Genomic DNA, 12,085 nt, shown 5'->3' with positions numbered 1-12,085 from the left:
CCAGTGCCCTGGCACACTGGCAAAAGGAACAGCGGACTCAAAGTGGAATGAGTGATGACGAAGACAGACCCTGCAAATATCAGGCTGCACTTCATAAAACTGCTTCTATTCAACCATGTTTGAGTCCACATAAATGGCAATTTCATCAGGCTCCACTTTATAATACGCTAAAGACAGAAAATAGCAGTATTTCTAAATTAAAGCATAATGTGTAACTTTAAATAGGAATGTATAACTACATGAATAAGTTACATATTTTAATTAGTCATCTGACCAGTCCACCTACACCATTAAAGACATTTGTACCCAAATTGGTTGTACAAGTTTTTAAAAGCCCTGCTCCCTGGGAAAGCACGCACTTGGGGCCTTTTTCCTGTGACTATTGGGCACTTAGCAAGGCCCACCTGGGGAAGAAGGGCCACGTGTGCTGCTCTAGCCACCAGCAGCCCGTCTCTTCAGATCCTGAGTGGGTCCGCTGGTGCCACCTGCTGTGAGGGACACACCAGCAGGGAGAGCGAGGTGTCCTCCCAGTTCTCCCTGGAGAAAGGGTGCATCCAGGGCCGGGCAGGTGGTGGTGGGGTTTCTGGGTCCCTGGGAAACTGCACAGGCCAACAGAGAAGGACCTGGGACTATGGCCATCCTGCGCCCATGGCCACACCCACCCCCCCTCACCCCGCCACACACACACACACACACACACACACACACACACACACACACACACACACACACAATTGCTTCTGTGAACATCAGGGCAAGGGCTCAATCCTATGGATCTACTAAAACCAAATGCAAAATTGACAAGGTCTCTGGTGGTAAAGGATCAATGACCATTGTAAGACTCAAGAGTCTAGGGGTGACCCTGAAGACTAACCTCTCCTCTGAAAGTTCTCAGTCTTGTTTCACATGTGGTGGGGCTGGGGAGGGGTGGGGTGGCATTCATGTCACCTCCAGCCCATGCGGACGATATGCTTGTTCTTTCCGTGGGCTCCCCTGCCGGATTCTACAACAGTGTGGAACATTCCGTAACAATCCTAAGAGGCTGACCTTGGCCCGAGCTTGATGGTCACCAGTGTGTTGCCCAAGGTCACAGTGTTACTGAGTGGCAGAGGGGACACAGGACCTCAGCTGCCCCATCCCAGGGACCGAATTCCATCTTTCTGTATGACTCACAGGTTGCACTGGATGGAACTTTTATGGGGGGCCAGGAATCAGGAAACCAGGTCATTGCTTAGCTCCATCATTTCTTCATTATCCTTCCTAGCTTGGGTCACTGGTTTTTAATTTTCCAGTCTGTAAAAAGAATGGCCCCATGAGATCACAGAGGGGATCTCCAAAGTTCTTCCACGGAGACTCAAGCATCTGTTCTCACGGCCTTCCAACACCTCTGCAAGGGAGGGCCAGGCCAAGAGAGAGGCTGGGGCTGACCCTTAGTCGTGGTGGGGGCACTCTGAGATCCTATAGACTCTGTCTATCACAGGGATTTGATTCTGGGATTAGGTTTTGCTAAATTTTAGCTGGGGGCTGCTGGTCACAGGGCTCTAGGCTATGAACAGCTTGTGCTCACTCGGAAGGACTTTTGGGAACATCGGGTGTTGGCTGAGTCACCTGGGAATTGGGTCTGAGCCAGCCCTACCTAGGCTGCTTCAGAGCATTAGGTGAGGAAACAAACAGGTGACAGAGTGGCTCATGCAGAAACCATCCCATCCTTGTTCAGTACTCACGTGTGTGTGTGTGTGTGTGCGCTCACCTATATAAAAGTTTGGAAGACAAACCATTGAAAAAATTTACCAGGCTATCATCTGGTTCATGGGACTAGTTTTTCTCTTCTGTGTCTTCCCAAACAAGATAGTGTGAACAAAAAATACTGCCTGCCATATCAGTAATCAAAGGATGCTGTGGCCATCAGCCATCAGCCACTACTCCAGACCCTGAAGGTGACCGGAGGGAACTCAGGATGCAGACAAGCAGGCAGCCTGGCCTCTGCTACCACCCCCAACTGTGCCCCACCTTTGAGAGAGGGAACTCAGGATGGGAAGGAACAGAACACTGGCCCTAGACAGCTAAGTGCATCTCAAAGGAATGAATTCAATGAGCCCAGACTTTTGCATCTTCCCATACATAGAAAAGCACTAAATTCCTTAACTTGAGATGTCTGGTTTTCTTGAATTAATGGTAATCTTTTTATGTTCCGACTACCCAGTCTTCGTGGCAAAACGTCCTATATGTCCTGGCTCCTCCCCTGCCTCTTCGGAGCATCCCTCAGAGTGATCTGAGAGACGGCGTCTCCGGCTTCAGTCCTCAGAAGTGTCCGCCAAACAAAACATAGCTCTCCACTTTTAGGTTGTGCATTTTTTTTTCAGTCAACAATAGAATTACCTATGTGATTAAAAATAGAAGTGAAGAATTCCGCCAACGGCCTGTTGGGGCAGCTGCCACCGTCCATGCCTGCTGCGTTTTCATTTGATCCGAGGTGATGCTCGACTTGCACCTGGCTGAAACTCCATGCGTGACCACACCTCCTTGCCCAGAGTGTGACCAGGGGCAGGGCAGTGGGGGCAGGACAGGCCTGACAGCACGCTGCATCCCCCTCACTAGCCGTGTTAATTACCCTTCACGAGCCCCAGCTTCTTTACTTGTGGCTTGAGGATAATAAAACTTTCCTTGTAGAGTGATTGCCTTGATTAGAGACAGCTTGGAGCAGGTACCTAGCAAGGAGTCTGGGTTGGGCAAACACTGTTATTATTATTAACAACAACAAGCAAAGCCCAGGGCCAGGAGCAGGGAGAGCTGGCTGGGGGTTCCCTGGAGTCCGGGAAGGTGCCCTGAGTCACCCAGCCTGCTCAGGTCTCCCGGGGCCGCCATGCCCATCACCAGGCCTCCGCAGGCAGGTGTGGGCACCCACCTTTGCCTGCTCCTGGCACTGACCTGGCAGCTCAGCCAGACAGCATCCAGGGGCACAGTTAGAGGCTGGTTTGGCCCTGAAGACACATGTGGTTCCAGACAGGCTTCAGGACTGCCTCCTCCCATAACCCAAGCTCACTGCATTAAGGGTAACACAGACGAGGCATCTCACCTCTGTCAGCCTCCCCTCAGTCTCTGCTTTAATTAAGCAGCGAGGAGACCGCAGTGTCTCCTGCTGGCCTCCAATTAGCCCCAAGCATCGCTGTGAAGCCATTTTCCAGGCTTTTAAAATCCAAGCAAACAGATCTCTAAAGAAACAAGATCTGGTCTTGTCTGAAGCACCCTTTCACCGCTGGGTCATTTTTTTCAAGCTCCTCACGACATTAACATTTAATGCAGCTCCCCGAGACTCAGGAAACTGAGACAAAAATGGAGCATCAATAAACCCACCAGAAAAGCTCCTTGCCAGATGACCCGGAGTAAGTGCAGCCCCTCACGCCTCCTCTCCAGCAAGTGCCCATCACACGCAAGGCCTGGTGACCTGCCACCCATCCTGTGGGTGATGATGGTGATGGTGGCAGTGGCAGTAGTTGTGACAGCAGCGGGGCCCACCTTTTGTCTGCCCACTAGTGCTGGGCACTGGGCTCACATCCCTTCTTAACAGTCCTCATTAATCCTCATGCTAACAGCCCTGTGGCCAGGGCAGCACTCGGAACACAGTAGGTGCAGACTAAGTGCAGGATTGGCGTCTGCACAGCACCCCCGTGCAGAGAGATGGAGTGAGGCTCAAAGTGTGTCCACATAACTCTTCCCAGTGATGCAGCCCCAGGCCCCCCCTGCTCCTACCCTGGCTGCCCACCCAGAGGCCTGCCCTCCTCTGGGGCCACACGGCTCCCGGCAGGGAGGAACCAGGCCTCTGTCACCGAGCGGAGGCCACCCAGCCCTGATGACACGCTCCACCACCGCGTGGACCCTCACCTCTTCTCTTCTCCCAGCGGTAAAATCATGACTATAAATGATACCAGATCCCCAAGGGAGGTTTTGAGAATTAGCTGAAGGAAGCTGTAAAAATCTGGGGAAGAGGAAAACGCTGTAGGGATGTTTAACACGCACACAAGCGCTGGCTTCTCCGGAGTGGAGGACGGGCGGGGGTTCCCTGCACAGGCTCTGGGGTGAGCAGGAGACCGGGTTAGGGTGAACAAAATTCCAAGATGAACCCTCACTGCCAAGCGGGCCTGCCCTGTGTTCTCAGGGGGCCACTCTCTGAGGGGCAGGACTGGACAGCACAGAGCGACAGCGAGAGTGGGTGGGGAAAGAATCCCTGTGTAGTAAGCCCATCTTCTGCTTGTGGCTGAAAGGCCCTGGGCTGGTGAAATGAAATGCCAAAAGCTCTTCAAAAGCATTTTTGACAGATTTCCCCTCTGAGATCTGGCACAAGCAATGCAAACCTTGGAAGCTGTTGAAACCTGAAATAGCAGGTTCAAACAATAATGAAAATCCCCATCGTCTTTGCTCCAGCCTTGAAACAGGAAATGCTTCCTTAGACACACACACACACACACACAAAATCCCCCTTCAACTCACACTCCGTTTCAAACTGTTTTTCTCCCTATCCTCTGCCTTAGCTTCCCCAATCTCCCTGAATTTGCTCCCTAAATTTGCAGCCTGCTGACCTGCAGGTTCTGGTTGGGACATGATAGTCAGGGCACCGGAAAACCAAGGTGACCCTGATGACCTGCAAGCACCAGTTATCCCAAGAGCTCTGATTCTGGCTCCGACCCGGAGCCTGGAGCACAGAGAAGCCTGCGGGGGCCGTCTCACTGCCTCCCCTGAGGCAGGAGCTGTTACCAGTTTGGTGACTTAGCCCTCCCAGCTCATCAGCGACTGTTTGCAAGACCCTCCACCTCTGCTACAAAAGGATGGCCTAGGTGCCCAGCAAATGCCCCAGAAAGGTCTCCTGCTCCGAGTTATGCTGTCGGCATGCAGGCGCCCCACGTCAAGGCACGCACTGTTTCCTTGCGTCCAAGCCACATCCAAGGAACTCATCTCCTAAGACATAAATATTTCACACGCCCATATAAGAAATGTGACTCTGGTCAGAGACCAGAGACCTGTGACTGTACTGGATAATGATGGAGAAGATGATAATGAGGACAATAAAACAGAGCACCTACTGGGCATTTCTCATGAGCCAGGCACTGCGCTAAGTGCTTTATATGGATGCCCTCGGAGGCGCGCGCCCCTAGACCCATCTGACAGAGGATGATGTTGGCTCAAGGTTAAATGAGGTCGCAGCAGAGCAGGGAGGTGTGCCTGTGTTGTCCTGACCACATGTCCCGCTCTGAGGTCCCCTGTGTCAAAACAAAAGTGTTCCTTAGGGATGACGCTTCTCTGAGTCAATGGTCAGGTCTAGGCAGTGGTTAAAATCTAGACTGAGGTGCAGGGGAGGCATCCCCACCCTCTGATCTCATTCCATACGAAGGTAGCCAATTTGAGGAAGGACACTAGGCAAATGGAGGGGCAGAAGGGGAATGGAGGGGGCAAAGGCACTGGCCCTGAGCAACACGGGGTTAATCCAAGCAGAACTTACAGTCAGCCGTCCGAATCCACAGTTCCTCTGTATTTGAGGATTCACCCAACCCCGGACCACGTATGCTGCAGTGTTTACTACTGAAAAATACCCACACAGTCCAGACCTACATTGTACAAGGGTCAACCACATTCAGTTCACTTCCATGCAGGTGTCTCTCCTGGCAATTTCCAGGGACTCCACTGCTCTACAGTGAGTCCAGTTCTCCCATCTGAGCAGGCGTGGGCCCTGGACTTTTCTCTAATTCCGTGACTCAGTGGCAGGCGCTATTCATCCACACAAAGTGCTCCTCACCAAGGGGGTATCTGTCCCTCTCCTCCTGCCCCTGCCCAGGAAAGCACTGAAGTTTAATGACCCTCTTTTCACAGCTGCTCATACTCCCCAAGATAATGTCAAATAGAGTATTTGCTTATCCCTGTCTTCATGCTGAGTGCTGGCTGCCTGCGTTATATAGTTTCACACATCTGAGAAATGGGCTCTGATGTTCCCAGTGCCGGTCACATTGGCTCTTTGGGCTCAAGGCTCTTTTAATAAGGGCTCAACATTTTACTGCACAAAAAAGGGGCGACTACATGCATGATCTCCTGTAGAGACAACAGATTTACACTAAAGTGTAAATGATTGATACAAAGCCCTTGGGAGAGCAGGTTTTGATTGGTGGGCTGGAGAGAGAGGACGTAGATACTTGATCTTATAACAAGCTTATGCCTATGATGGTTAGAGCTGAAGGCCTTATAGTCCAGCCCCTTCTCATCTCAAATCAGACATCTAAGCCCCTGACATTGTTATGCACCTGAAGGAAAGGTGGATTAAGAGCCAGAATGCAGGCATCAGACTCCTAGCCCCGCCAGTTTCTAGGTGTGTGACCTCGAGAAAAAAGCCACATCGTCACTCTGAGCCTCAGTTTCTTCACCTGTAAAATGGGGATAACTTGCTTTATAAATTCGTGCTTTATAAATCCTAGAGCACTGGTGAATGTCAAGGCCACTGATCCCAGAAGAAGTAGCATCATTCTCCACTGGTATCCCTGTTGGTGGCTGACCAAGGAAGAGGCTGTGTTCACACCTGCCCAGGGGCACTTGGTGTCGCCTCCTGTCTGTGGTTGGCTCGCTATCTGTCTGCATCTAGCCTGGGTCACTGTTCACTCTTAGACCCCCCAGTGCCCAGCAGAGGTTGGCACAGAACAGGAGCTCAGGGAATGCTGGCTGGATCACAACGTTCTGACTGCAGGACCACAGGTGCTGTCCAGTGGGAGCTCCATCTGGGCAGGCAGGCCAGCCGTGTGGAGTTGGAGGGAGGGGTCAGGCCCCACCAAAGCGAGCGCAGGCCTCAGAAGTGGTGCTGGGGCTAAGAAGCTTTCTAGAACAAGCCCCCCTCATGACACAAGGTTTGTTTGTTTCTCAGGGCATGGAACTTAAGCCCCCACCTCTCTGCCCACAGCACAGGAAGGCACCTGGCAGTGGCGCGGGGACCTCATTGACACAGCCACGTTTGAAGGAGAGGCGCTCCCTGACATTATCCAGGGCTCTGTGGCCACAGGGACTTGCATGCTTATTGCGCCATTTGATCTCCTAAGACCTCTGGGAAGCACGGTTATTTCCACATTAAGATCTGGGTTGAGGTGTGAGGGGTATACCCGGGGCTTGACTGAGGCCTTACAGGTCAGACCAGCCCTCATTTGAGGCACCTGTCAGTGGCCACTTCGATCTTTTCAGTAAGAGCCAACGGTTTTCTTTAAAAACACCAGCTCTTCTAATGCCTCCAGGTATGTTTCTAATTAGAAACATCCTGTCATTTCAGTGGTGATGAATGACTCTTGTCCTGAAACTGAAACATCTCAACGTTGGATCAAAAGTCATGCCATTCTAGAAAGAAATGCGATTCCCTCCTCTCGAAGTTTAAGTGGCATCTCGCTCCCTGCAGGCTGAACGCGTGGACCCAGAGAGAAGGGGGAATCAATGTTTTGCACAGTTCTGGAAACAGCTAATAGCCCAAGAGACCAGGCAGCTGCAGGACATTTTTCAAACTGAGCAGAGCAGTACGCATGCAGCCGGCAGGGGTGGGAATGCGAAGCCCGTCTCTCGGATGGGATCCCGGTTAGAGCTCAGCCATTTGCCGAGCTTGCAGGAGGGGAGGGGGCTCCAGATTTCCCGCGAGCCCACCCTGCCTCACCAAGGTTCCGGGTGCTGTTCTCAGGTGCCCTCACCCAGTGAAGGGAAGGGGTCAGTGCCAGCCCCTTCCTGAGGGGTGACTGGTCCGTCTCACTTCGCAAGTGCAGGACAGCACCTGTGGCAAGCCCTCGGGCTGGCCCATCCATCATCTCCCTGGGGACAGGCTTATCTTTCTCAACTGCACCTTGGGGCCAAGTGACTGGAGGGAGACTGCTTGGATGGAAGACGCCAAAGCTTCCAGATACACTGGTCATCTGACAGTGCTCAGACTCCTTTCTACTTTTCTTTTGGGGAACTTGTTTGCTACCTTCAAAGTCTGGCATGTAGGAGGTTTATGCTAGTTACAGGAGGGTCACCTGTGGTGATGGGTTTAAAAGTACACTGACCCCAACTGGGTGACAAGGGCCCAGCAAAAACAACACGTCAATTGGAAAGCAAATTCAATCTGAACAAGTGGAAACGTCAGGGGAAGAAGCAGCCCATGGAATCCACTTCCCCTGGCCTGGTGACCCAGTGAGCAAGGACAGGGGCCCCTCGGGACCTGTATCCCTCCCCTTCTGCAGAGCAGGCACAGGGAAGAGTGACGGACAGATTTATGTAACTGTACTGGGCGTGTGTGTGCGGGTGCGCATGTGCGCCAGCCCACCCAGCAACGGCAGCTGTAGAAGGGAGTGGCGGAGAGGCAAACAGTCAGGGTGGGGGGTCTCTGGGTTCAGTCCTATGCAGCCCCCATCCACATCCATCCTTCTCCCAGAGGTGCACGCATGTGCACACGCAGCCTTCCAGTTCAGTGTCCTGGCAGTTTTTGACTTGGAAGAACGAGTCTGCCCCGGACCCTGGCTCTGGCCAGACCTGCTGGGGAGGGAGCAGCTGGCCCCTGTCCAAGCCAGGTGCTCTCCCCAAAGGTGAGATGCACACCAACTGGATGCCACTGGATTCCAGCCGCGGACAGCAGCCTGGACCTTCACCTTCCCTCCATCTTTCCTGTTCTTACTGCCAGGGGTACGTGATCAGCAGACTGTGGCAAAAAGTAGGCACTGTGGCCTTCCAATGCCTCACTGTCCTGAAGGCCAGGAGGTGTTATTCTGTACGGCCTGGCTTTTAAGAGGAGGGGGGCCTGCTAAAAGCTCAATTTTCCTGGAAGCCATGCTCCAGGGGCTGAGTGGGAGAAGGTTGCTGGAATGCACTCCTGTGTCCTTGGCTGAGGAGGGGCTGAGTGTGGTGCTGAGCTCCTCTGGGACTATTTACACCCATCCTCCGCCATTCTGCTGCTCCCAGGACCAGGAAGTTCACAGTACTTAAGAAAATGAAAGTGCCCACCTGGTCCTCAAAACCAGAACGGTTGGGCGGGGGAAACCCAGGCTCTGGCTGGATGACACCCATATGCCCGGCACTCTGTGGCCAAAAGCCACCATCACAGGGACTCTGGGGCCTTTCTCAGTCTGAGTCCACCATGCAAACTGAGCTCTGCATTAGGGTCCAGGAGCCTGGACTCTGCCGGAGAGGTGGGCTGAGTCACTTGACCTCTCTGAGCCTCTATTCTCTCTTCTGTAAAACAGGGGTAACCCAGCAGGAGAGGACTAGTGCCAGGCGGCGCAGGGGTGGCAGCAGAGAGGAGACAATGCCGGGGTCCCCAGACCCTGATGGATGCGTGCAGCCCAGGCCCGAGCTGACCGCTTCTCACCTCTGCTTCCTGCCCAGGGACATCTGTGACCACGAAGACCCTTCTGGATTTGTGGGGGGGTGGGGGATAAACTAGGTTTATTTATTTATTTAATGGAGGCACTGGGGATTGAACCCTGGACCCCACGCATGCTAAGCACGCGCTCTAACACTAGCTACACCTCTTCCCCTGCCAATTTACAAAGCCCCTTTTAATCCCCCAACTACAATGACAGCTTTATCCTAGTTCACACCTGGACGTATGGGGTCCGGACAACATTTGGTCAGGCAGATAGATTAAAGCACAAAGTGGCTGGAGGAGCTGGGACACCGTGGCCTGGGGAGTTGCACCAGCTCCTGCCAGGCCCCAGGTCAGGAAAGCCATGAAAGGATGTTTTGTAGAGAGCCCCAAATCCAGATTTTCAGGTGAAATGTTCCCCATTTTTAATGTTAGCAATGGAATCCAAACCATTTAAGATACTGCACAGGCTGCATGAAACCAGCGGCTCTCAGGCGGCCAGTCTGCAGCCTCCGAGGGCAGGTATCGAGGGAAGCAAATGGGGAGATTTCAGTTGCTGAGACCAAGTGGAAACAAACACACTCTAGGCGCCTGTTGGAAATTTTCACCAGAAAATCAGACGTTAGGAATTTTACAGTGTTTGGGGGAAGGCGCTGGAAGCTCTCCCGGATGGTTCTCACGGGTGACAACAGTGCTCACCTTAGGTATTGGTTAAAGACATCAGGTGAACGAAGAAAAGAAGGGTTAAACAGCAAAGAACTTGTACTCACTCGAGTGCTGATTAACTCCGAGGCCCCAGGCTCTGCCCTTTCCCATCCTGCGTCCCCGAGGCCCTCGCCCAAGGGTCCTGAAAACCAGCTAAGTTCTGGTTGCCCACAGCCCTCTGCATCCGCCTCGGGCAAGGCTCGCACACATTTATGAGGCTCTCACCGTGATCGTGACTGGGTGGCCCAGCCGACTGCAGGATGCACGGATCTGCAGGCTGGCACCCAGAGCGCCCGCTTCCTACTTTGGGGACACTCAGTTCCCTCCCGAATGCGCACTGTGTGGGGTCACCGGCAGGTGTGGAGTTGGGAAAGAAAGTGAATTTGCCTGGTAAGACTGGGATCACCTGGTCAAACTGGGGCCCACAGCGGGAGAGCTGAGTTCTTGCCTCTTGAGTCTTCAGCACGGCCTGGGTGGAAAGGAAACGCAAGCGCGCTGCACTCACCTTGGACCAGTCCCCCGTTTTCCACTCGTAGCAGCCGGAGTAGTCCTCGCAGGCCTCCTCGGCTCTCGGCCTCGTGGAAGCGTCGCATTTTCCCTGTGAGTTGGTGCACGTCACAGTTCGTTTCCGTGTCCCTTTGCCACAGTTGGCAGAACACTGTAAGACAGCATTCAGAGACTGAACAGGGTCCCATCCAGCCAGGTCCATTAACACCTAGGAAGTGCCTACCACGTGCCAGACCCAGTGCTGAGGATGTAAGGATGGATGACGATGCTATGTCTCTGTCCCCAAAAAGCTCCTGGTCTTCTAGAGTCACATGCACGTGATCCTAGCTGGCTCCTCCCAGCTGGCCCAGCCTGGGCCAGCCTGCGGCAAAGGTACCAGTTCGAAGGGAAAAGGAGGAGACGGAGAGGAGCTCTCAAGGTGCCTCTTACATAAGGCAGTGGGCAAGCCCTGCAGAGAGTTTCACTGATGGTTTGAATGTGGATGCCAAGAATGGCAACAGGGCAGTGTTCCCTGGGCAATTTTACTTCCTGGGAAACACAGCAAGAGATGGCGTGGGCAGGGTCCCCAGCAGGGTCTGAGAGGTGATGTGTGAGCACAGAGAGTTTAAGATTCCCCCGCCCTCAGGCAACAAGATCAGAGCAGCAGTGATGTGAGACAGAAGGGTGACAGGGGGTAAACACGACAGAGCTGGGGGGTGGGTCTGGAGTCTGCTCCTGGAGTGTCCCCTCCTCCCACTCCTGCATGGGGGAGGGATGGTGTCTGGCTGGCAAGAGCGAGTGCTCACTCACCTGAAAACAAAACACCAGGAAGAGCGAACCCATGACCCTGGGAGGACGTGACTGCCTTGGCCAGCAAGCAGAGGTGACATGGCCCGGGAACCCAGGGAGCCCACCCTTTGACTTGCCGTGTGCAGGAGCTCAGTCCCCACCATGGAAGCAAACATGTCACTTGCAGCGATGCTAGGCTGAAGGCTGAGTTCCACCAGATGCACAGACTCCATGGGACCCAGGCTGCCCGAGGAGATGCCAAGGGAGGTTTCCTCCTGACATCTGGGCCCCAGAGGCAGCAGCGCAAGACGGAGCCCCAACGATGCTAACTTTCATTTTTTCAAAAATATTTTATTTCTTATTATACTATTTAATTGTTTTATTTTGGGGGCGGGGAGGTAATGAGGTTTATTTATTTTTAGAGGAGGTGCTGGGGATTGAACCCAGGACCCTGTGCATGTTAAGCATGTGCTCTACCACTTGAGCTATACCCTCCCCTCCAACTTCCGTTTTTGTATTTACTTGATTTACCAAAAACATGGGAGGCTACAACAGTGAGGTCCTTGAGCTACAACAAACTCAACTATTCAAAACGTTCCACTATGTCCACAGAAAAAAATGCTCACAATGGACAAATGTTATTCTTTATATTTCTGTCATTAACATTTATCTCAAAATGTTATCTAACTTTATCTTCCCTACGCGTTCCGTTCAACTTAGCTCTCCATCCAAAGGTCCCATTCTTTTTTCTTTTTTGAG

The 12,085-nt window shown here is 52.9% G+C and overlaps 1 protein-coding gene across 4 annotated transcripts in view; it reads right to left on the bottom strand.

The window, feature by feature from the left end:
- Positions 1-12,085, bottom strand: part of ADAMTS17 (ADAM metallopeptidase with thrombospondin type 1 motif 17) — a 293,369-nt gene that overhangs the window by 7,238 nt on the left and 274,046 nt on the right. For all 4 annotated transcript variants that reach the window (XM_031691884.2, XM_031691886.2, XM_031691885.2 and 1 more), the window contains one exon: positions 10,557-10,709. In XM_031691884.2, the coding sequence (XP_031547744.2) occupies positions 10,557-10,709 (153 nt within the window). The remainder of the gene's footprint in view (positions 1-10,556; positions 10,710-12,085) is intronic.

This window comes from Vicugna pacos, chromosome 27 (assembly GCF_048564905.1).
Source record: "Vicugna pacos chromosome 27, VicPac4, whole genome shotgun sequence".
Lineage (NCBI taxonomy): Eukaryota > Metazoa > Chordata > Mammalia > Artiodactyla > Camelidae > Vicugna > Vicugna pacos.
The sequence above is the reverse complement of the archived record's forward strand: the minus strand, read 5'-3'. Positions and strand labels throughout refer to the sequence as shown.